The following is a 27094-nucleotide window of genomic DNA, read 5'->3' as shown; positions in this document are numbered from 1 at the left end:
CCCCGGAGTCTTCTAGCTCTCGTTTAGGAGCATGGAGTAAGGATATTAACGAGGAGATCACACCAGATGAATGGAGTGAGATTTGTCAAGATGCTCAAGTACAAACAGTTAATACAAGATTAAAGTTGTTGCAATATAATTGGCTTATGCGAGTATACATAACTCCAGTATTATCAAACAAATTTAATGAAAATATACCAGATACATGTCCCAAGTGTAATGTTTGTAAAGGTACCTATTTCCATTGTATATGGGAATGTGAAGAAATATCGAAATTCTGGAAAGAAGTGCATAATATGATTGGTAAAATAATAAATGTGAGTCTTCCTTTTGGACCAAGGATTTTTCTACTGCATTTGTATCCTAAGCTTAAGTCAAAGGAATGTATCTTTATTTCTATGTGTATCTTACAAGCTAAACGCCTCATTGCATTACAATGGAAGAATCTAGAACCACCCAGCATAAAAAGGTGGCTCAGGGAGATGGTACTGAATATGTCAATGGAGAAAATAACATATATTATTAAAGGAAAGGGTAAGACTTTTGAAGATGTTCGGAATCCCTTTAGATCTTTCATAGAGAAGGAGGATAGTGACATGTTTAAGGAGACAATTGAAGATATGTGAGATTATAGGATGTATTTGTATTAGGAGGCCTTAATAGTTTGTATGTGTTTTTGTTGTTGTTTTTTTTTGTGTTTTAATTCATTAGTCTTGAGGATGTGAGTCCTGTACAAATTGAGATATGCTAAGTTGTAATTATGCGAAGACATCAATATGTGTCTATACTGCATTTTGTATTTTTGTTCCTGGTGTGTGTGTCATATATGTTGTTAAAAAGTTAATAAATATATAAAAAAAAAAAAATAAAAAAAAAGGTTGGAATAACTACAATTTGTTTTTGAAAGAAGTCTCTTAAGCTCACCAAGGCTGCATTTATTTGATGAAAAATTCATTCATAATAATACTATAAAAAATTATTAAAATACCTTTTAGAATGTAATTTATTCCTGTATCCCATTATAAGTGTATCATAGGTTCCACACAAAAATAATAAGCATATTAGAATGATTTCTGAAGGATCATGTGACACTGAAGACTGGAGTAATGATGCTGAAAATTCAGCTGTGCATCAAAGGAATAAATTACATTTGAAAATATATTCAAACGGAAACCAGCTACTTTAAATTGAAACAACACTTCACAACGTTTCACTGTATTTTTCTTCAAATAAATGCAGACTTGGTGAGAATAAGAAACATCTTTCAAACACATTTTAAAATATCGTAATATTCCAAAAGTTTTAGCACGTATTAAACATATAAAATATTTGTTTAAACAAATATTGTATAATACAGATTTTTGGATGTACTGTGTTGTGAAATCTTCATGCTTCGCTGATTGTTAATAATTTCTGTGTTTTGGAGACAGATTATGATATTCCATTATGTGAAAGAAGTGAAAGATCAAATTTCATCAATATCATCAACAGCAAGTAAAACAGTGGTAGTACAATATTACGCCTTAGCAACCACATAGGCAGCAACACAAAAAATGTCATCTCCAGAGAACAGAGCTGTTGTGGGCCAACACTTGGGGTCATTTTTTGACCACTGATTTTAAAAACAAGCAAGAGAGTGAGTAACAGAAAACGATTTGTCACATTGTGTCATGATAACCCATCTATTTATAGTTTTTATTTGATTCTGATTCTCGATTGTCTTACCTTGGCAGACAGCGTCTCTGAGAGGAGTGCAGCTTTCCAACTCCATGTCAGGCTGTTCGCACTGTGTGCAGGGCAGGCAGGGGTCGAAAGATGTCTCCTGGTCTGAAAACGTGTCATCCACACACTCCTCGCACACCGTGTCACGGTCAAAACCACAGCGCATCAACACACCCTGGCCCATAGGACACACTGTGCAGGCCTCGCAGCGCCCTGTCACGTCGCTGAGGAAAAACCCATAGTCGCAGACACACACTGCGTCGTTGGCATCAGTGCAGGGCTCCAGCATGCGCATGAGTTCAGAACATGGTGTGCAAGACTGGCACTTCTCCGTGTGGCTGAAGTTCTCAGAGAACGTTTCACCTGAAGACAAAAGAAGAAAAGGTTAAAAGACAATCTCTCGGAACATACAAAAAACGTCTGTAGTTGTGCATTTCAGGGTTATTTCGTTGACTTAAAGTAAATCCATAGATCTGACATCTGACTTTCTGACATCATATTTGGGGAGTCTTTTGACCTCATAGTTCAAAATGTTTTTACATTTTTTGCATACACTTATATACTGCCACTGGATTTAAATATGCAAATGCTTAAGAGTGATGGATCATTATTGCAGTGATTATTATGTTTCTAGCATGTTATAAGTTTGCAACGCCAAGGTCATGGGTTCATTTCCCAGGGAAAGCAAGAACTGATAAGAGTGTAAATGTGTACCTTTAAATGCAATGTAAGTCGCTTTGGATAAAAGCGTCTGCCAAATGCATAAATGTAAATGTAAGTGTTAGCAGATATTAAGCAGACAGTCTACTAATACTCTAATGACTGGTAGTTGACAGTTGCAAAGTTACTTAGTGGAATGTCAAAAGTGGACTAGCGAATTAAATTGTTACTCCAGAATTTACACAGCAATCTATTCAAATTATAATTATCTAAAATTTAAAACTACTGTGCATGGTTAAAATAATGTATCACTTAATACATTACACGGATTTGGCTTAGGATTGGTAACAATGAATAACTATTGGTACTTTGCAATAATGCAACCACAAATTTAGTATTGAGGTAATAGTTAAATAATCTCACCTGAAAAAAAAAAGTATGTATATATATATATATTTGTTGACCAATAATCTGAATATTGGTGGACCTTAAATGTCTATGTCTTATGGGTCCAGTTTGTGGCTGTGGTAGAAAAATATGATTTCTAAAATACTAAATGGCACCATTCTATAGAATGACATATATTATAATATAGACATTTTCTTGAAGAAAAAGTCTGAAAGGAGGCGTCAGTAATTCCAGTCTTACTTCCTGCTCGAACCTATGTAGGTTTGTGACAAATTTGCATATTGCTAACCTATGGTCTTCATTGGCTGTCCATTTTAGAGTTTTAGATTTTAGAGTTTTAGAAAAAAGGATGAAAGAAAGTAATGCATCGTATTTTGACCTCATGTGCTCTCGTAGATATCTAGAATCTAAATTATGATGTCAATATTGCAAAGAGTGGAGAGCAAATATCTAAATGCTGCATGCTTATGGTACTGTATTCCTTTCATCCATCCTATTCAGTTATATTAGAGGATAGAGGTCTAGCTATCACTAAATTATTCAGGACGCTATTTTGTGTGTGTGTGTGTGTGTGTGTGTGTGTGTGACTGCACAACCCTTGAGACACATTTAAGGCACATTGCCCCGTGTATCCCATACCTTACCAAGTGTTTCAGTAAATGCCACTGGCAGGATAACCAAGGAAACAGTGAACAGACAGTGGCAGAGAGAAAGATAACACGCTAATGCCATAGTTATCCTTAGATCTATCCATCAATGTGGATGAAATGTTATTGTGTTTTTGTGCTGGACAAATAGAGTTGCACATTATGGGTTCCCCTGTGTGCTGGAGCTGCTAATGGCCCTAATAATAAGGGGGTAATGTTCTGGCTTCTGGGGGCCAGTTATTGGGGGTTTATTTAGGAGACTATGATGGGTAATCTGTGCATTTCCAGCAGATGAAATCCCGTCCACTCAGCCTTTCTCCCTCTGAGTCTACTATTCTCCTGATCCCTGCCCTCTGAGATCCATTAGCATAATGCTAGCCATCAATAATGAATGTCTATGCATTATGACAGACAACAGATGTGTGTGTGTGTGGGGGGGGTGTGGGGTGTGGGGGTGGGGGGAGGGGTCTTATCAGTATAGTCATGAGTGTCAATCAACATTAGTACTAAAGAAATGCTGAGGTAACATCCTGTCAATATCTTTATTTATTCATTTCCAAAAAAGGAAATCTATTCTGACCGCACATATTCACTATTTTGGTATACAATTCTATGGAACTATGGTCTCAAATAATTACAATTGATAATACACACGTCTTCAGCAGATATGAGACTGAAGACATGTTTGAAGTAGTGGTCAACCGACAGGTTATTAATGGCTGATGCGATACAGATATTTAAAGAGCAGGGTGGCGAACTGAGCCAAAATATAAAAAATTTAATGACAGAAATCATGAAATTGCTTTTTCTACCTGATCAAACCCTTAAAAGAGTTTTGTTAGCATAATACAGTAATATATTCAGTGTGATTAAGTGATGTTAAATACTATTTTTAATTATACCACTTTGTAATACCACAATTTTTCTCTGCAAAACTGCAGATTTTTTACACTTTGTAAACAATATTTGATGAAAATTCAATATAAACATTTGAAAAACTGAAAAGGTGTAATATTCATGAACAAAGTTGGTGGTTTTTGGAAAATGGGGTCTCACTTGGGAGTTGTAGAAAAACGGGCAATGGAGTTGGCGAGTGGAAATTACATGCCAAGCCACTCCCCCGCATATACGGGTATATTTAAGATGGCGGCAACCATCCACTCATTCCGATTTTTGCTTAGGAGACGAGTGGTTGCGTACAGTGATCACTCTCTTCCAATTGCCTCACAAAGAGTGTTTCCTGATCTAAAAGAAAGCATTTCCTGCTGGAGAGAAAGCACATTCAGCGGTGTTGCGCCTTCGAGCCAGTGCACAGTTAAAGGGTTAGTTCCCCCAAAAATGAAAATTACCCCATAATTTACTCACCCTCAAGCCATCCTAGGTGATTATGACTTACTTCTTTCAGCCATACACAATTGGAGTTATATTAAAAAATATCCTGGCTCTTCTAAGCTTTATAATAGGAGTGAATAGTAACTTAGATTTTGAAGCCCAAAAAAGCACATTCATCCATCATAAAAGTAATCCGTACGGCTCCAGTGGGTAAATAAAGGCATCTTAAGCAATGTGTTTTTGTAAGAAAAATATCCATATTTTAACTTTATAACCTTTTGGTCCAATGTATTTGGCGCACTGGGAAAACCACTTAATGTTGAACTCAGTCCCAAGGCTTTTTTTTTGGTACTCTACTATACACTGGTTCCTCTCTAGCTCCATTGATCAAGTGGTCGCTTTTACTTGTCTATTAGCCAGAAGGTATATTCTCCTTAAATAGAGGTGTGCTGCTTACCCTACTCACAATAGATGGATACAAAGCATATTTTTCTACATTAAATTATAGAAATTAAGGTTCATGCTTTGGGGTTCCCTTAAACCCTTCAGTAACACCTAGGGTCCGTTCTTGAATTTTATTAAAGGCTTGCTCTGCCCCCTGATCCGGACTCGGATAATATTTAACACTGAATGTCTCTTTCATGTCTCTTTACCTTCAAGAACCTTTTAACCAGTCCCGTCAATGTGTGGGCTGGGACTTTTCCTACATTATTTCTAGGGATGTTGATATTTAGAAGGCAGCTGTGTGACTCTGAGATGGTGAATGGGAACATGGTGTGTGTAACATTAGAAACACATTATTAGCTGTTTGATAACGTAGTCAAGCCAAAGGCTAATCATATCAATACAAAGTTCTCTCATGAAACTCTAGATGGTGCAGACTCATAGGTCCTTAACCCAATCTGCATGCAATTACATCATTCTCTATAGGGCACAGCTAAATGGTTCCCACTGTATTAGTGCCCAAGGAGCTTGCTGCTCAACATTCAGATTCTTGCCTATTTTTTGCTTTATCAGTTTGCAGCTCACTTTCAGAAACCCTCCACCTTCCCCAGCTCCACCTGTATAGATCTGCTACAGGGGTGATTCATGTATGCTTGTACAGCAGCAGCATGTCTTGCTTGCTCATGCATGTCGTGAGTATGTCGTGTGTATTGGCAGTGACAAGTTCAATATGGATTATATATAGCCAAAAAAACACAGAAAGATCTCTCCCTTTACAATCACTCATCTCAGTTTGCGATCTCACAAAGTTCCGTTATAATCAATAAAGTTGTCTACACTGCACAATGAATCTCTTATTTACTTCGTGTCTATACTTTGTTAATGAGAGTATTCACGGGCGTGCAGAACTCAGCACTGAACAAAAACTACTGCGTTTTGAGCGGTGAGTGGATTCTGACTAAATTAAACGCCCCTGATTGGCCACTGCGTTCAAGAGATCAACAAACATGTCTGTGATTGGCTACATTTCTCATCGCTGCAAAAACACACTGTAAATTGAAACATTTTGACATTGAACACAAATACGTACTGGAGTGTTTACCAAATCGATATATATATTCAGTTGCAGAACCGCAGCGCCAGCAGTTTCAAATCAGCAGTCACAGGACGGAAGTGAGGGGCAGAGTCTATAGGCTACATGTAAATATGAGCTATTTTTACATGGATTTTAATCAGATCAATATCTACAATATTTAACAGCAATGCTTAATAAAATACTAAATAAATTCCCTTTCTGTTCATACATGTATAAGATGATGTAGCCTACAATGAACAGTATTTTTTTTTCAAGAATCTTATTTAATGAATAATACAAACAATATTTTGGTGTTAGTTCATACTGCTAAAACTAATGAAACCAATGAGAATAAATACTTTTAACTTTTTTTAATCTTGAAAAAATATGAATCAATGTGTATTGTATTGTAAAATGTTTCCCATTTGACTGTATTACTATTTCTTTCATGTTCATGTTGTTACAAATAGCACTTAAATAGCACTTATTTTTCCAGTGGAAGTGGAACGAAGGGGTTTTGTCACCACATCCACAACCAGTCTACTGAGGGAAATGGGGTTTAGGAGTCATTCTCTCCAACAAGCAATCAAGTCCGTGTCGAATGCAGTGGAAAGAAGCAGCAATTGACTGTGGATTAAAATGAATGACATCAACTTGGCGGCAAGATCAGACAAGAGGATATAGAGTTGAGGGGGGTGTATCTGGGAAGCCAGGTGTCACCATCAAGCCCTCTGGAGATGTTGTGGGTCAACGAAACATCCATGGACGAGGGTGCTCACCTGATGACCCCAATGATATTCCTACCCTCCCTTGTACCACTCAAATCTCACTGCTTACATCAAGTATGCCAACTTTCCACAGGGAAGTCCTATTAGCTCTAAAGAAACAGAGGCATGGGCATTTAATGTCAAATTTACTGTGTTTATCCATTTAAATTCAAAATAAACATTTAATGCAAAGCCTTGAACAAGTGAAATGTTAATTTCTCTATGAAAAAGAATAAGAAATTTGACAACAGAACAAGCATGACAGAGAATGCAGTGAGTAGTTGCCTGTAATATTATGGCGGGCCGGAAGGTCCAAAAATAGGACTAATGATTTGTCGTGGGAAGTCACTATACTATAGCCCCTAGCTACTCACTTTCCCACTGATATGCCAGCGGTGGATCTGTATACGTACTCTCCTCACACAGCGAGCAACTCACTCTCCTCACACAGCGAGCGACTCACTCTCCTCACACACACTCTCCTCACACAGCGAGCGACTCACTCTCCTCACACAGCGAGCGACTCATTCTCCTCAGCGAGCGACTCATGCTGCCTTCATGTGCTATGGAAAAGATGATATTTTCCACTTGTGAACTGGTATTTACCAGTGTGTTGTGTTCAAGTGCTTTTGTTGTCGTAATGTAGTACCCGCAAGGTCTGTGTCAGTAGAGTATCTTTTTTATCTTTACAAAAAAACAAAACAAAACAAAAAAAAACGTAAATGTGGTGCTTTCTGATGATTAAAACATAATTAATAATTAAAAAAAAAATAAAACGACATAAAATGATGAAATATGAACCAAGGAAATTGCGGCGAAGTTGAAAATTGAGTGTTAACGCATTATATTACAATTGTTAATGACACAACATTGTATAGGCTACAAAAACGATCTGCTAACAGTATTCACGACTCTTGCGTTGCTCCCCACCATTTTGAAAAGGTCAAAGGTTATCTCATCTCGGCAACTCGTGCATCAAAATATTCTACGAGCTGCCCAGTGGAAAATACCACATGAGGGGATGTTCATGTGCATTTTCCACGTCGGCTTTTGGTATTTACCATAATTACCATAGCACGTGAAGGCACCATCACTCTCCTCGGAATTACAGGGTCCGAAAGTTGGTTGTTTTGTCGCTATGGTTACACCACACACACACACACACACACACGCACACACACCGTTGGCGGTGCGCTCAAAGTCATCTGTCAATTGTGCCGTTACCCAAAATCTCCTGAATGAAGATAAAACCCATCATGTCACTAGATGAAATAAAATCGACTAGCAAAAATACAGGAGGCCGCCTTATTCTTGTTCAGCTGCTTAATCTTGTCAGTCGACCATGATCGCGCACCGCTCGTGCATGCCATGCGCATCTAGGTAGGCTACTCAGAACTCCGACACGGATAAATGTACGCAGCAGGTGCGGATTTATGGGTGGGCCTGGGTGGGGAAAAATGTAGCCTACTTCAGTAAAGTAACGAAGTAGGCTATTTGTACTTCGTTACATTTCACCACTGCTGATTAACAGTAATGTAAATGCTAAATGTCCTAATACCTGTTGATACTACAACAATGCAAAGTAGGCTATAGGCTATGCTCTTAACCTTGCAGTTTTTCACATATCATGTAAGACTGAATTTCTCAATTTCTTTGCACAAAACTCTCCAGAAAATGCCATTTAATGGTTTATTTTTTAAAAAAAAAATCACGGGGGGGCATTCCCCCAACCCCCCTAGGGAGAGCCCCCCCATATAATAAATCACAATTGAACCCCTGGTTGTAGTTAGCCTATATTAGATTGCTTCTCTCTATTTTTATAATCTACCCAGTCTGTCAGTGCATATACCCTCTTACAACCAAACTAAGTAGCTAGTACTGTCTGTTCCCAAAAGTCATTAGAAATGAGCATTTAAGTGTTTTATATATAAAAACAAATTGCTCCTACGCCCCTGAATATATGTCACCTAGAAGGCGTAGGACCATAAAATATTCGTTCAATCGTTGCGTTCGGTCCGAACGGTCCTATAGCATGTGTTCCCTGTCGGTCAATGTGCGTTTGCATACCACTGCGCAGGCTCTTCACGCAGACATAATAAGTCATCAGTGCGTTCACGTACGCTGTGCACTTGTGCAGACAGAGCGATAATGGCAGGCAAGCAGCAACAACCTAACTTGCCTTCTGAACCGACAACAAGTGGCACTGGCAAAGGATCTACAATCTATATATCTTCATCGGAGCCAAGCAGACTTTGCAGGGAGGATGGGACGTACGCTTTTACTGCTATCAGGCTAAAGTTAGCATTTTCCCAGATGTCCTACAGCACCTTTAAGGCTTCAAGTGTACATTCAATACAATTAAGCACACATCTTTTTCTCAAGAGAACCCAAACTATACTTCAATCATAATGACTTTTTCTTATTTAACTTAGCCACGACGCTGTTTTAGAGTAACCTATCAGCATTAAGCACTGAATGAAGAACACAAGTCTGCTAAATACTGAAGCAAAAGAGTCTTCTGAATTCTTCTACAGTCCAGTAATGGGAGATGTAGTGACAACTGCAAGTAAACAGAAGGCAGATGAAGGTAAAAAAAAAAATCTCCCTGCGGGCTACAGTCAGTAATGTTAAGTGGACGTTAAGTGGGTGGGGCATATCTACTTTAAAAAGCCACCTATAAATATATTGTTATTGCACTGTAGTGCAACGGGCCAAACTCACGCCATTGGTTAAGCCAATGTCGCTGTGTTGGGTTGGACAGGATGCTCATTGTATTTTTTTTTTCTTTTCTTTTTATAAACTATGAGAACGTCAAATGGTGAACAAACACACCTGGTTCTTTCACATTACACAGCACTTATGTGTTAGGAATTAATATGAGCCGGTTAACAAAAATTATCATATCTTAAACATCTGTTTTCATTCCAGTACCATCCCAAATGCTACTTTTACATGTCAACACTTTATTGCTGATGTGCTGTCAAGTAGCATTAGATGACTTATGAGGCTGTGAAAAGAACAGTTTGGAGTTTTCAACAAGTAACAGTTAAAGTTGATGGATGAGGAACGCAGGTCCCAGCACAGGCCCTTAGGGAAGGCCTGACAAAGAGATGGAAATTACTGATGGAAGAATGTTTAGGGTTGTAGTGAATGACAGGAGGATGGTGGGTCTAATGTCGAGGGGTCTTGGTGGACATGCCTTTCCCTGACCTTCACCCAAGGCTACTAATTATTAACAAGTAAAGAAAGCACAGAACTCAAAAGTAGGTTCGTTTAGATTATCTGTCAATGTGATAATACAGTATGTTGAACAAACCATTTATATGCTAATATCCCATAGGTAAGAATATCACAAATTAAATCTATTTAATGTCTCCTGGAAGTCTCTGACTTCTCTGATTTTCTCCCAAGAAAAAGAACCCAGTAATATCAATCATGTGTCTCTGTTTCAGAAGGGATCTCAGAAGGGTCTTAATGTAGGTCAACAATTGTCTCATTTGTGTCTACTATTATTTCTCCAAAAGCACTTTTAAAAAAAGCACAACATTTTCATCCTTTACAAATTATTGATTAGCATAACACTTTCAGAAAAAAAAACACCATGAATTTCGTAATGTCCAGAGATCCACATGATCAATGTCCCAAATTAGATACGCGATCTACAAATCAATACCTCTTATTGTGACAACTTTAAAATGTTTCAAAACAAAAAATTTCTGTTTATTGTGAGAGATATTGTTCTGTTTATGTAAAAGACATTACACTTTTGGACCTCACTGAAGTTATCAATGCATGAATTAAACATAAATGAGAACTCCAGAGAGGGCAGAGAGAATGTTTCTTAACATACTTAAATACACTTATAATAATGTCAAATTAAAAGTTTTACCTTAAAGTATTTATATGTATATACATATTTATATATATATATATATATATATATATATATAATTATGATTTTTTTAAGGGGCTATGAATCTCTACAAAAATACATACTAAAGGATGACTATTTTTGGTCACATTTCTGGCTAATCGTTCTTTATTTCCATATCTTGTCTTGTTCAGCTGGGTCATGCAAGCAGACGTGTGGGAGATCATTTTGGAAGTGGTGGGATTCTGGCAAGCTCTGGACCAGGACTTTGGCTCAGGACCAGCCTACAGTATGTAGATAAAAAAAACTCCAACTCCCAAACCTCGTACAAACACTCTGTAACGTGACCCTGCCAGTGCAACAAACACAATGAATGTACCACAGGATTTTGCCTTAATTACTCTCACTTACAGCCGTGAGTGGCTGAAAACACCCAGATTGGTCTCTAAGCACTCCAGACAATGTTTTGTCAAGTCTCATTTCCTAAAAGCATTTCCCCTTTAACTACTAATTACCATTCACAGCTCAAAAGCCCTCTGCCTCCCCTCAAGTGAGAGTTCATCACAGGAAATGGCATTTTAAATAAGGCAGCTGCTTCATTTTAGCAACACTGCGGCCAACATCTCTGTGGATACTCACTGTCAAGACACGGTTCACACTCTGTCTGTGTCGCTCCGCAGGGCTTCTTCATTCCCTCCCCGGGTTGGCATTGTTTGCAGCACTCTCCACTGGCCGTGAACGCCCCTGAAGGACACGAGTCCTGTGAAGAAAAGACATTCCCCTATAGAGAGAAAGAGGACAAGATTAAAGTCGAAATTAAATTAAAATATATATTTTCTAAATGCATCGTATTGATCTTATTGTGAATAATTCATCTATGTATGTGTTTCATTTTCAAAAAATTACATTTGTATGTATGTCACAATATGGAAGAAAATTAGAAAAAGATATTTTGTGTAAATACAGAAATAAAAATAAATATTTCATCTGATGAACGCATTTAAAATGTACCGCGAACACTGACTTCAGTTGCACTTATTGCGTGTACAAATTTGTGTCCAATTAAATGCTCTAGAATGAGGATGTCCCTCTCTCTAAAGGTGAGGTCGCATTTTGTGAGGTATGTCAAAATTTTGCGGGCGAAATTAAGTCATATCAATAGGAACCCACACGATCGAGAATTCTGCATGAGGAACACGTGACGCAAACATTTCTCCACGCAGATTACACAACGGATGCCTGTTTGTTGAACTTTTAACATGCAAATTCGCAAACATACAGCTGCTTGGTTCAGAAGTGACCACTAATTGCTACACAACTGACAATGAACCTACTTAGTGAAGTTTTGTGTGACTGCGCCATAATACTGTATACCAACTAGCAAGTAGCAAAAGCATATTACATGGCTGCAACATTATCTAAAGTTTATTGGCTATTCTTTAAAAAAGGGACAATCACTTTGATGTGGTGAAATTCAAGCTTTTAATGTTGTTTATAGGTCTATATGTGGTGTTTTTAATACACTTTAAGACAAATCATGTGCAAATTCAAAAGTTAACACTATTGCTGAGTATTTTCTCCTTAAAACAGCATTGAAGCAACTAGTCTCATCTGTCAAATCACTGGTGTTTTTCTGACGTCACAAACTACCTTGTAACCAATCACGTCAACATGTGATCGTCAACGAGTGGATCTCTGAGCTGGTGTGAGTGAGTGGAGGCTGGGCTCATTTGCATATTCATAGAACTGTGTATATTAAATGAGGCAAGGGTGAAGAGTTACATTCAAGCTATTTTAAGGCATGGCTGATTTATTTTTAATTTTTTTTCCAAGGAAAAAACTTTAAATATGTAATTTTGGTGATTAAATGTGAGTTTTAAGGGATACAATGAATGACTACAGGGGGACTTTAAGCCATTTCATTAAGTCGTAAAGAATCTAACACTATAGTACTGTTACTTTGAGTGGCCCGACATGTCAGCTTTTGGATCAACCAATGGAATATGTTTAGGGAGGGACTTCCTGTTTGTTTTAGCTAACAAACAATATTACAGCTATACAACTTGAGAGAAATAAAGCAATATAGGGAAACATTTTGAAAAAGCCTGCAGATGTACAACCCCAAATCAGAAAAAGTTGGGACACTGTACAAATTGCGAATAAAAACAGATTGCAATGATGTGGAAGTTTCAAATTTCAATATTTTATTCAAAATACAACATAGATGACATATCAAATGTTTAAACTGAGAAAATGTATCATTTTAAGGGAAAAATAAGTTGATTTTAAATTTCATGGCATCAACACATCTCAAAAAAGTTGGGACAAGGCCATGTTTACCACTGTGTGGCATCCCCTCTTCTTTTTATAACAGTCTGCAAACGTCTGGGGACTGAGGAGACAAGTTGCTCAAGTTTAGGAATAGGAATGTTGTCCCATTCTTGTCTAATACAGGCTTCTAGTTGCTCAACTGTCTTAGGTCTTCTTTGTTGCATCTTCCTCTTTATGATGCACCAAATGTTTTCTATGGGTGAAAGATCTGGACTGCAGGCTGGCCATTTCAGTACCCGGATCCTTCTTCTACGCAGCCATGATATTGTAATTGATGCAGTATATGGTCTGGCATTGTCATGTTGGAAAATGCAAGGTCTTCCCTGAAAGAGACGACGTCTGGATGGGAGCATATGTTGTTCTAGAACTTGGATATACCTTTCAGCATTGATGGTGCCTTTCCAGATGTGTAAGCTGCCCATGCCACACGCACTCATGCAACCCCATACCATCAGAGATGCAGGCTTCTGAACTGAGCGCTGATAACAACTTGGGTTGTCCTTGTCCTCTTTAGTCCGGATGACATGGTGTCCCAGTTTTCCTAAAAGAAATTTTGATTCGTCTGACCACAGAACAGTTTTCCACTTTGCCACAGTCCATTTTTAATGAGCCTTGGCCCAGAGAAAATGCCTGCGCTTCTGGATCCTGTTTAGATATGGCTTCTTTTTTGACCCATAGAGTTTTAGCTGGCAACGGCGAATGGCACGGTGGATTGTGTTCACTGACAATGATTTCTGGAAGTATTCCTGAGCCCATGTTGTGATTTCCATTACAGTAGCATTCCTGTATGTGATGCAGTGCCGTCTAAGGGCCCGAAGATCACGGGCATCTAGTATGGTTTTCCGGCCTTGACCCTTACGCACAGAGATTGTTCCAGATTCTCTGAATCTTTGGATGATATTATGCACTGTAGATGATGATAACTTCAAACTCTTTGCAATTTTTCTCTGAGAAACTCCTTTCTGATATTGCTATTTTTCACCGCAGCATTGGGGGAATTGGTGATCCTCTGCCCATCTTGACTTCTGAGAGACACTGCCACTCTGAGAGGCTCTTTTTATACCCAATCATGTTGCCAATTGACCTAATAAGTTGCAAATTGGTCCTCCAGCTGTTCCTTATATGTACATTTAACTTTTCCGGCCTCTTATTGCTACTTGTCCCAACTTTTTTTGAATGTGTAGCTCTCATGAAATCCAAAATGAGGCAATATTTGGCATGACATTTCAAAATGTCTCACTTTCAACATTTGATATGTTATCTATATTCTATTGTGAATAAAATATAAGTTTATGAGATTTGTAAATTATTCCATTCCTTTTTTACTCACAATTTGTACAGTGTCCCAACCTTTTCTGATTTGGGGTTGTAGATACAGACATGAACCGTACAGAATTTTCCCACTCCTATGTAGTGTCTATCTCCAGGGGATGCAATCCCAGAAGCTGACAACTTTTCCCACACAGACTCCGAGCCAAAAATACTATTTATATAACAATGTAGCAAAACTTATTTAGTCTTGGTAATATCTGATGATGCCTATCAACAGCATTACTTTGGAGAAATCAGAGAGCTTCAAAAGGGAATACATGCATTTTACTTGAAAATCTTCATGGTACATTTAACCTTAATTAAATTCTCTGAAAACAGCCTTTCGTTTGAACATCTAACTGAATGATTGACAGGTACAGCCAAAGAATGGCAGCTGATCAGGGCATTCTGTCTTTCAAAGCATGTCTTCCGTCTAAAGATTTGTATTTATGTTCACAAGATAAAATAAGAGCTAGAAAAGATTAAAAAGATTCTTTGAAATCTCAATTACAACGTGATGTGCATTTGATTTTAGCTGAAATTAAATTGATGTGAAAAACTGCTTTTTTTCTTACTGATGAATATAGGCTTTGGCACTAGTGCAGCAAAATGAAAAGCAATGGATGCACATCAGGGGCCTCATTCGTGAAACGTAAGCAGAATACATTTCTGTGGTAATCGTTCATAATATTAGTGCTTTGTGGAAGCTAACTCTCAGAGTAAAAAAAAAAAAGAAGGTAATTATGACTTTATATCTTATAAATTTATATCTAAATTGTAACTTTAAATCTCATAATTGCAATTTCATATCTCCCAAATGTAATTTTTGTTTCTCATAATTGTGACTTAATATCTCACAAATGTAACTTAATATATCACAATGTAATTTTGTATCTCACAATTGCAACTTTTTCATCTGTAAGTCATTCTTGGTACACAAATCCATACTTTGTTCTCAAAATTACCTACTACGTTGTGATTTTGGCTAAAATACTGTAATCATTCATACAATTTGTGCTTTCAATTCTATGTAAGCTTGTTTCTGCCTCAGAGTAAAAACAAAATTGTGACTTTAAACTTTAGTTTGCCTGGCAATATTTTAATGATGGTTTTACATCGGTTATTAATAGGCATGCACCATTTAAGAAATTTAGAGTTAAAGGCAGGGATAACCCTTGTTTTTCCGCTGCATTGTCTGTTCTCATACGCGAGCGGGATGCTGCTTGGGCAAAAGCTAGTTCTGACTGGATTTGTTTTAGACAGCTTCAAAATAGATGTACAGTCGCCATTAGGAAAACTAAAGCTGATTATTTTATTGCAAAAACTACTACAAATTTAAATAATCTCAAGACATTTTGGCAGAATATAAAGTATATACCGGGTAACAAAAATTCCTCTAATTTTCCTTCATGTATAAATACGGATTCTACTAGTATATCTGATACCTGAGTTAAGCAAATGCTTAATTATTTTAACAAGTATTTTATTGCCTCTGGGTCATCATTTGAGTCACAAAATCTTATGTAAAATCATACGGTCAGAAATGGAGGAGTTCACTTTTGAACATATCAAGAGTTCCGATGTCCATAAAGCACTTAAATCACTTGATATAAATAAATCCCCAAGCCCTGATTGTGCAAACCTATGTATTTGAAATTAACAGCTGATATTATTTCAACCCCTTTAATTTATCTAATCTTTTTAATCTTTCACTAGATATTGGTGTTATCCCGGAAATTTGGAAATCAGCTTTTGTTGTTCCATTATTAAAAGGGGGAGATCCCACTATATTAGATAATTATAGGCCAATCTCAAAGCTTTGTGTCCTATCAAAACATTTTGAAAGTCTTATTAGTGACCAGTTGACCTGTTATTTGAATGTAAACAAAGTAATCAATAATAATCAATCAATCAGGGTTTCGTAAAACATAGTACCACAACAGCCGTTCTGAAAGTTTTAAATGATATTGTGGAATCAGTGGATGAAGGTGATTATTGCGCTTCCCTTTTTATTGATTTATCTAAGGCTTTCGACACAGTGGATCATGAAATATTGTTGCAAAGACTAGAGAGTGTTGGTTTAGCAAATCATGTTATTTTATGGTTTAAATATTATTTAAGTGAAAGAACTCAGTGTGTTCAGGCTGAAGGTAAACATTCAGGACTATTGGAGATTGTTAAAAGTGTTCCCCAAGGATCTGTGTTGGGGCCTCTTTTATTTACTATCTACATAAATAGTCTTGATTGTGATATTCAGGATGCAAATTTTCACTTTTATGCAGATGAGACTGTCATGTATTGTGGTGCACCTTCTAAACAGCAAGCCTTGCTTAAGCTTCAAATGGCTTTTGATGCCATTCAGTCACGGCTTCATACACTAAAACTAGTTTTAAATGCTGATAAAACCAAGCTTTTTTTTTCAAGCTCGAAAAAGGTAGTAGACAATCTTACTCCTCTCTAGACTTTACAAGGTAATGTGATTGAGTTAGTAAAAGAGTATAAATATCTTGGCATCATTGTTGATGGTACATTATCTTTTAGCTCTCACATAACTCAATTAAAGAAAAAAAGAAAAAAGAAAAGCTTGGGGTTTATTTTAGAAACACGTTTTGTTTTACATTTAATGTAAGAAAGAGGTTAGTTTCTGCTACTTTTTTTGCCTGTACTTGATTATACGGTGATGTGGTGTATCAATTTGCTCCTTCTTATCTTCTCTCTTCTTTGGATGCCATTTATCATAGTGCTTTAAGATTTATATCAGATTGTAAACCTTTAACTCATCATTGCACTTTGTATAACAGAGTAGCCTGGCCCTCTCTGTCCATTAGAAGGAAAATGAACTGTTACCTAATTATTTATAAAACTATTCTGGGGCTGTTGCCTTCGTATCTTCTAGGTTGTCTTATTCAACAGAAAAGTGTTGGGAAATATTCCCTCCGGTCTCAAAATTATACTCTTTCTGTTCCATTTGTCAGAACTAAACTGGGGAAAATGGCTTTTATGTATGCAGCTCCGTTTGAATGGAATCTACTCAAAATGAAATTGAAATTACAAACTCTGGTGTCTATGGAACATTTTAAATCTATTATTCGGTCACTTGAAGAAGACTCATTGATGTCCAATTGTTTTTAAGTGTTGATCTGTAAGTTTGTGATTGTAACTGCTGCCCATTCTTGGCCAGGACACTCCTGTGAAAGAGATTTTTAAACTCAGAGAGATTATCCAGGTTGAATAAAGGTCAAATAAAAAATAAATCTTATAAATCATATAAATCTTGCAACTGTAACTTTAATTCTTATAATTGTGACATATGTCCCAATTGCAATTTTTGTATCTCATAATTGCTTATCTTGCAAAATGTGAGTTTATATCTTGCAGTTGCAATGTTTTGTCTTGTAATGGCAACTTTATATCTCAAAGTGTAACTTTATTTTTTATTTACTTTTCATTTCTTCATTTATTTTACTTTTTGAGACAGTTTAATGCTTATTATGTAAAAAAAAAAATTAGGAATGCTTTATGTATTTTATTATTCTCTTGATGAGAAATGGTATTTTCCCACTTCCAAATCTCGCATTGTCATGCCAGTCATGTGCGCATCACATAAATACGATATTTCCAACATAACTTGAAGGCAACATAAGCCTCATACTGATGCAGCTGTTGCATGGTTGATGGGTGTAACATGAATGTCAAGAGGTGATTGGCTGGCTGTCAGAGTAACGACGTTAAACACAGGTGTGTGGAATGACGTTTAAAAGAGTGAGAAGAAAGACAGAGATAAAAGAATGAAAGAGAGATTAGATGAGTCCCTCAAGGCGTTTGTGAGTCAGCTGGAGAAGTGACAGAGATGAGTGAAAAAAAAGAGGAGGTTGGGTAAGCACAAATTAACATTCCCTTCCTTTCTACCTGTCCCTCACATTACCCCCTGGCATGGGTAACCTCCTCCACACACACATAAAAACACAAACACACCCCTACAGGAGCATTCCAACTCAGGTAAAGGTCAACAACCCCCAAAATTTCAGCAGCCCATGACTCAAATTGGTAACTTTAGAGATTTGGCCGCAAAGTTTTTAGAAATGTGTGAAGGGTCAAAAACAACGACGCATGTCATAGAACCTGTTTGCACTCACATTCAGCATTACTGGAGGCCAAGCTGCTGTATCTTGTGCAGTTTTGTTTAGGCAGATACAATCAGTAGTGTAACGTTTCATTTATTTTCATTACTCATTCAACTAAGAATAGTTCTAACGAAATGCTTTCATCAGCATTTGGCTGGTAATTTGTCAAATCATTGGTGTCAAATCTTCATGATTGTGAAATTGTCTAATTTCAGTGAACTTTAACCACATTTTTACATTTTCTATAGAAAATGGGAATGGTGCTTGTCCTGCAAGCATATTGAAATTGAAAAGCGTGCTGCTATGTCATTTCTAAGGTGTTCCGAGTGAGTCAAATTTATTTGTATAGTGCTTTTCACAATACACATTGTTTCAAAGCTTTACAAAAAAACACGATGTATAATATCTTAAAGGTGCTATATGTAGAATTGAGAAATACTCACAGCATATATTCACAGCAAAGTTATTTTATGTTTTTTGTAGGGATGACCGATGTGAATATTTTGGCGGATACCGATAACCAATAATTCTTTTATATTTGAAAGCCGATAACCGATATATTTGGCAATAAATCTAAATTCAAATTTGTATATAATTTTTGAGAGCCTGATTACAAAAACAAAAGTCTCACAATTAAAACCCATTATTCTCATTATAATTTTATGGGCCCCAGGAATTGTCTAATGTAGTGGACATTATTTTTTAGTGAATTTCTCTGACATCATACATGTCACATGTCACGTGTCCTGTAAAGGCCAATCAGGGCTTTTCAGAGATACCAAATGTTTGGAGGTTTCACCATGAAAACAACTTCTCCTTGGTCTTTAAAAATGTCTGACATTTATTTAGTGATCAAATGTAGCACATGTATGGAAATATGATAATATATTGTAATTATAATTTAATTCAGACTACTTTTCAAATTGTATTTCATAAACCAACATCTCAGGAAAACATTATGGGGTTTCAAATAAAAAAATGACTTTCTGTTACAGAACAGGGCATTGATTTAATACATGTCCACTGTAGAGGACATCAGGACTTAAATCATGTTTATCAGGCATTTTGTGAGACACAACAAGTGAATATGAAAATGAATTATACATCAATATTCCTATGAAATATTAGATATTATTATTAAAATGTTGCTAATTATTACTCCAATTATTACACTTCTTTTTTCATTAAATGTTGCTCCAAGAACACATTAATGTGCAAATTAGATACAGTGTAAAGATACATTGCATTGAATGGGAATATTAATTTCTGGCCATTTTACCCACATATTGCATAAAGTAAAATGGTGTATCAATTCATTCCGTTATATTCCGTTATATTATACCTGAATCCCCAAAATGTATTGGTGACTGAAAAAAAAAATCCCTAAAGTCCTGTCCACTACAGAGGACATACCATAACATATGAATAAAATATCATTTTTCAAAAATGTTTTTTTACCATTTGTTTCTTAAGCTCTAAACAATGTGATGACATGAAAAAAAACTTTTTTTTTCTGGGTCTCAGGAGGATATGGCAGCCTATATTTTGCACTTAAATATATTTTCCTTTTTTGAAGTGATTCAGATCATATTTCAAGCAATTCAAAACAATCATGGCGAACATTGCGCATCTGAAGTGTCTCAGCTGAAGGAAATAATCCATTAATTATCAGCTTAAATATATTGGCCAAATTTTCTTATTGGGCCGATAACGATAACATTAAAACTGAACATATATCAGCCGATACCGATACCAATATGGATATATATATATATGTGTGTGAATTGAATCAATTTTTTTTATGGTAAGTGGTTGCACACAATTGATTTTAGCTACAAATGTATTAAGTTGAACTTATTAAACTTTAGTTCATGTAATGTAGCTTATGTAGCTTAAATCAATTGTGTGCAACCACTTACCATAAAAAATTTATTCAATTCAATGAATCATTTTTTTCAGTGTGTATATATATGTATATAGAATGTACTGTATGCAGGTAAAGTACTATATGCCCAACTTTTAATATATTGCTACACGATAATAAAGGGTATTTTCTTTTAGATATAACATTTAAGCAGTTGAGATTTGCTATATACACAACGTACCGTATGTATCCGTGAAAGGTTGGTATACTTATAGAAGTTTTATAATTCATTATTTATTATTAGCGTTAATTCATTTAGTGGTGAAATTGAGAATTATGAAGACTGAGGTTTTGTTTATTGTTCACACCCTCTAAACAGCTCTAGTATTGTTACGATCTCAGCCTGTGTTCATGTCTTGTGTGAGGACTTTTGTGTTATTTCCTGTCTTGTGCCATGTTTTGTAGTTTTTCATGTTGATTAGTCTCTCCAGGTGTGTCTTGTTAGTCCCTGGGTTACCCTCGTGTGTTCCCATGACAATCAACCACACCCCTTTTGTTACCTTGTTAGCCTGTGTATAAATTGCCCTTGTGTTTCTCTTGTGGTTTGTCAGTCGTTGTTTGCGGTACCATGTTCCTGTCCTGAGTGTCTTTGTTTGCCCTGTATTACCTGTTTGTATTGTTATTAAAGTAGTGCTCGCATGTGGATTCTCTCTCCGCTTCATCCCTGCCTCTCTTTATTTCTTATATTTTATTACATTTTTTTATTATAAAATTGTATTTATTATAGGCATCAGCACATGATTATTTAATAAATGCACTAAATATCATAAACTATTTTTTTATAAATGCCAAAGTTTTCCTTTATAATACTGAGAACCTGCTGTCCAAACTAACATCATTTTTATTTAGTGAGTTGTCATGACAGATATGGTACATATAACCACAGAATGATTGGCAAAAAATGTAAGCGCATATCATGTGGAGGAATTTGTCAGATCTGCAGAATGTTTCTCCCTCCCATTAGGTCTGTCACATAGGCTATGATGTTTGAGAGCTGTTGTTTGTATGCTTGAATGCACTTAACTCTTAACCCTTATAGCCTGTTGGCACTTGTCAACATTTCAAAGTCGTCTACTGTTCTGGCAAAGCTGACTCACTAATGGTCATATTGGAGCTAATGAAGCTCTTTCATTCTCTCTCGCTTGCTTTAGTTTCTACTTTAAATCTATATGATTTTCTAAGTTTTCCAGAAGCCTTGAGTCTATTTGGAGAATATTCAAGTGCAAAGGCACCTATTTTATCTTATGTTTTAATTTGACTTTACTTTTCCACATCCTCAGCCTGTAAAGCCTCTAGAATTGTATCATAAACAGTTGGCAATTTGGCATAATGATACATGGGAAGCTCTAAAAAGTCATCAAACCACATTTAGGGTCAGTTTCTCAAACCTCTAGCAGCCCTAGATGAAATTTTCTGATTTTTGCCTGGTAGATAAAAAAAATAATAATAAAAAAAAATAAAAAAATCACATACTTATAAAAAATTATTATTATTTTTTTTTTTTTATAAAAATTTCATAGAGTAGGGCCAGTAAGCAACCACTTTATAGTAACCACCACCCAGTACACATTTGCACTGCGTATATAACTTTTGCATGGGGAAAGAACTACTCATATATTCTTCATAAAATGTGAATTCTGTGCATGTGTCTAAGACGGACATGTTTCATGTCATATACAACTTGCATGATATATTGAGTTTGTGACACAGATCTCGGTGGGTCTTGAGATCTGGTGAGTGTGCCAACTGCCAGAACATTTTAATTTGTTTTCTCCTAAAATGGAACATGTCTACACGTACTTGGTACTTTTTTTTCTAAGCAAGTAAAAACATCCGTAAAACATGTTATACTGCTTAAGTGTTTGTATGCTTATATTATGGAAAAAAAAATGTACAGTAATTCAGCTACCAGAAAAATGACACTAATATGAATGACACGGGCTGACATCCTCTTGACTGAGAGTCTGCGACATACAGTAGTTATTGCCCACACGCCCATCATGCTGTTCAGATGGGTGTGGTTTTGAAACGAGACAAGACATGTGACCACAACACAGGAAATTGGTACAAACATTGAGAATTAAGCGTTAGGCTCACAAATGTGCCTGCAGTTATGTAGTGTACTTGATGAATCATCAGTAGCACACACATACCCCTCATTCAACCCACACACACAAACTAAATAACAATTAGCCTGAAAAATAACATTTCAGCAAGTGAGACAAGTGCAAGAACACAATGTGCTGTCTGTCAAAGTGGGCGTGACAATTTAATCTGAAGTTTGTATGAAGCCTCATTGTATGATGCATTATAATTCTATAATAAAGGTCTTCATAATGCCTTATAATACACTTCATAATTTAGGCTATTAAATGTTTTCATAAACAATTATAAAGCATTACGACACGTGTCTACATTGTTAAACATTTAAAGGATTGAATGCATTATAAAACATGACCGTGTGTTTTGATCATTTTGTAATGCATTAAAAGATGCATGAATAGATAAGTACTATATTTATATAATAATTATATAATAAAGGTCTTCATAATTCCTTATAATACACTTCATAATTTAGACTATTAAATGTTTACATAAACAATTATAAAGCATTATGACACGTGTCTACATTGTTAAACATTTAAAGGATTTAATGCATTATAAAACATGACAGTGTGTTTTGATCATTTTGTAATGCATTAAAAGATGCATGAATAGATAAGTACTATATTTTATAACGTTTTAAATTATTCATGAGAATATGCATCTGATTAAAAAGTGTAGTTATTATAAACAACAGTGCACTATGCATTAAATAGGGTGAATTGAGGTTAATTGAAACTTTGCCACTGATATATATATATATATATATATATTAGTGCTGTCAAATATATTGATCACGACCAATCACATCTAACATAAAAGTATGTATGTATGTATGTATGTATATGTCTCTTTTATATATATATATATATATATATATATATATATATATATATATATATATATACACACACACACACACGCACGCACACACATACTATATGTTAGATATATATATATATATTTATTTATAAAATAAATCAATATCGTTAAAAAATTATTTTGTGTAAATTCAATAATTTCAAACTCCACAATCAAAAGGCACAAAATCATTTCACGATTTCTTTACGTCTTTAAACTGATTTTTAATAGTCTCCATTTACTCATAGTCTGCTATATAAATGATGTTCCACTTTCTCAAGTGTGACAAGAAAAAGTAGGCTACTAGAGGTGCATATTGAGTTGGAGACTGTACTCACCACGAGCAGAAATACTACTGTCACAGTGAACATGCTGGATGAAGGGCGTCCTGATGAAGTACACTGCGGATAGATTGTTCACTCTTTACATGGGCTCTGAAATAATACATTCAGCGTCATACTTCCTTCATAGACTCAAATCGCTCTGATCATTCCTCATGTGTGTCCGCTTAAGTTTTACAAATAAGTGAATAGCATTATTGAGCAATCGTAGTCTTGAGTGCGGGTTTTTCCAGATGAATTCTTCTGATGTTTGCGGTGAGGAGTCTCTTCATAAATTATGAGAAGCAACTGCAATCAGTGCGCGAGTCCACTGATACAGCTCTGAACAGAGTGAAAGATTTACATCCCCTCTCTCTCTCTCTCTCTCTCTCTCTCTCTCTCTCTCTCTGACACACACACACACATGTCAGTTCAGAGTTTCCCCCCTCCCAACCGCATCCACATCCCATCGACACAATAACTCAGTTGGATTGCATTAAAACAAAACAAATAAACAAGAATTAGGGTATTGTGGGGAAACGCGTCAAGTCACGATTTAGTTTGGTTTTGGAGTGAGATTAAGAAAATCTTTATTTCTATAATATTTGAATCATTTAATTGAATTATTTAAATTAATTTGGTAAGAGTGTGGCTTTTGTGGGGTTGCCTAGATTATGCACTCAGTAGCCTATAAGATATAAGTTATAATTGCAGCAGAAAGTATCTTAAGAGGTTATAAATCATGCGAGCTGACAATTTACGACGCATTAGGCTTTCATGAAACATTAAACTAACAAAGTAACAAGAAACCTCTTCCTCTCTGCGGCGGGGAGCGCGTGAGTTCACACACACACACACACACACACACACACACACACACACACACACACACACACACACACACACACACACACACACACACACACAATATACAGATACACACAGAGCTGAATAACTAAAATCCTCCGCTAGAGGGCTCGCGCGCACACTAGACCTGCCAGAGTTCAGATAGATCTCCCTTCTTCTTCACAATATAGACACATGGCGCCCATAAAGTAGTTTGGACACTTGACTTAAAGTGCTCCTATTATGGTTTTTCGTATATTACCTTAAACGTAAACGTTCTGCAAAGTTGTAAAGTCGAAAGTGCACAATAAATAAAGTTATAGTCTCCCAACTCTGGACCGCCTTTACGAGCCGTTTTTAATTAGAATCCAACAACCCGCGAACAACTTGACCTGCTCTCGACTGCTTCTCAAATCAGAAGTTCATAGTTCAACGCGGGAATCGCCAAATGGTCTCTCTAGAATAAAGATGGGTCAACCCAGTATTTGGACCAGCTTGCTCCTCAGAATCACGACCTGTAGGCTAAGTAGGCTATGAATAATTATTGATGTAGCCTATATATGTTCTACCGGGTATTCAAAATAGTTTTGTGTTTTATATTTTATACTAACTCTATTATCACTGTCTTACTGAAATCATTTTGCTAATCAGCTGAGGTGGGCCACTACCTAAACTGATAGGGGTGTAACAATATATCGTGTCACAATATCGCAATACAAAAATGCAACAATATGTCGTGGATGGTGACAGTGTCGTGTATCGTTCACCCAAAATAAAAATTACTGTGTGAGGCAAAATTAAAATTTTCGGAATTTTAGTGTCAGTAGCCTACATTAAAGTGGGCTAGTACTAGCCTATAGTTGTAGGCTATATAATGTATAATAATACAATGGGGCAGGGCCGTAGTGTATAAGGAACGTTGTGGAATAATTGCCTAATATTAACTTAATAATCTTGCCTAATAAAATGTGGTGCTGCCTGCAAGGATTCCTACATCGCGACGATAACGACCTTCTCTTCTGAGCTGCTTCAGCACTCAAACACCGCTCGACCTCAATGTTTGAGATGACCAATCAAAGCAAGCGGGATTTAACGGTCAGTTAACGGTCATACAGTGCGAGATAAGGTGCAAGTAGCTAAACTAAACAGCTGTTTTACGATAGAAGTTTTAAACGACCGACCGAAATAGCCTATCAATCAAAGCTCAGCTTTGGGAAGGGGAGATTTACAGGTCAAGAAAGAAAGCGAGAAGGAGATGAGAGAGGAAGAGCAGGTATTGCATACTGTGCCCAGAATGCAGGGGTTAAATCAAAAAAAAAAAAAATCTTTTGACTGAGAAATTATCCTCTGCCAAATCCCATTCCACAGCGTGTCACACACCCAGTTCAAGCGCTTTTTTTTCTTCTTCTATAGGCTACATGCTTTACCTTCACAAATGAAATACTAAAGAAATACAAAGTGCATTTAAAGAAAGGCCATTTTGAATTGCGTTTCTATTATTTACACACTTTATGAAATTTCAATATTTTCAATCTAATGCTTTTACAAGACTTAACTCTTTGTGATGTAGTCATACAAATAATTAACCATTTCTCAAATAATAAAAGCCAACTGAGCTTTTGCAAAAAGTGAGCTAATATCACAAACTATACATAATATAATATCTGTTTTTAACCTAGCAATTAGGCTATAAATAAATAATATAATGTTATTTTTTTATTTTATCTGTGTTGATCATATGAAAAGTGAACAGCATGAGCAGGGCCGTACGCAGGATTTTAAATAGGCACAGAGGTCCTTGCTATAGTGATCTTGTTATGGGGGTTTGTGGGCATGCCCCCCGACATTTTTATTTTCTCATCTACACGTGCATTTTAAGGTGTTTGAAGGTTAAAAAAAGAAAATAGTAGCAGTGGGCAGTGGCATAAATTATTTGTCAAGGAGATAACAGATTCTTAAACATGAGAATCAGTTCAAATGCTGCAATGAATGATCCACACTACAAAATGGAAATGCAGAATGTTTATGCTTATTGTTGACAAAACACAATCACATATACGAAACGGGAATGGCCTTAAATTAGAAATGATTCAATGATTATTTTGCATAATGTTACATTGCCAATGCAATACTGTGGCCATGCAGAGGCAAATTAGCAATTTATATGAGCATCAAAGATTGGTTTCAGCAACTTGTTTTTGGACTAATCTGTTCAATTGTTCACTCATGAAGACAGTCACTTGTCGCCACCTACTGGCTCAATGATGCAAGTTGAGCAAACACTCCCAATGCTGATACTGGTGAAATATAACATATTCAAAGACCATATACAAATATTAATATTTATA

At 36.2% G+C, this 27094-nt stretch overlaps 1 protein-coding gene across 2 annotated transcripts in view; it reads right to left on the bottom strand.

The window, feature by feature from the left end:
* The window catches only part of ngfrb (nerve growth factor receptor b), a 46041-nt gene extending 21741 nt beyond the window's left edge, over window positions 1-24300 (bottom strand). For both annotated transcript variants that reach the window (XM_079852283.1, XM_079852284.1), the window contains exons 1-3: window positions 23919-24300; window positions 11566-11707; window positions 1726-2085 (exon numbers count right to left, since the gene is read on the bottom strand). In XM_079852283.1, the coding sequence (XP_079708409.1) occupies window positions 1726-2085; window positions 11566-11707; window positions 23919-23951 (535 nt within the window). In that variant the 5' untranslated portion in view covers window positions 23952-24300. The remainder of the gene's footprint in view (window positions 1-1725; window positions 2086-11565; window positions 11708-23918) is intronic.
* Window positions 24301-27094: the final 2794 nt, after the last annotated feature.

The sequence above is a fragment of the Squalius cephalus genome, assembly GCF_949319135.1.
Source record: "Squalius cephalus genome assembly, chromosome: 19".
Classification (NCBI taxonomy): Eukaryota; Metazoa; Chordata; class Actinopteri; order Cypriniformes; family Leuciscidae; genus Squalius; species Squalius cephalus.
This window is presented reverse-complemented; position numbering and strand designations above follow the sequence as displayed.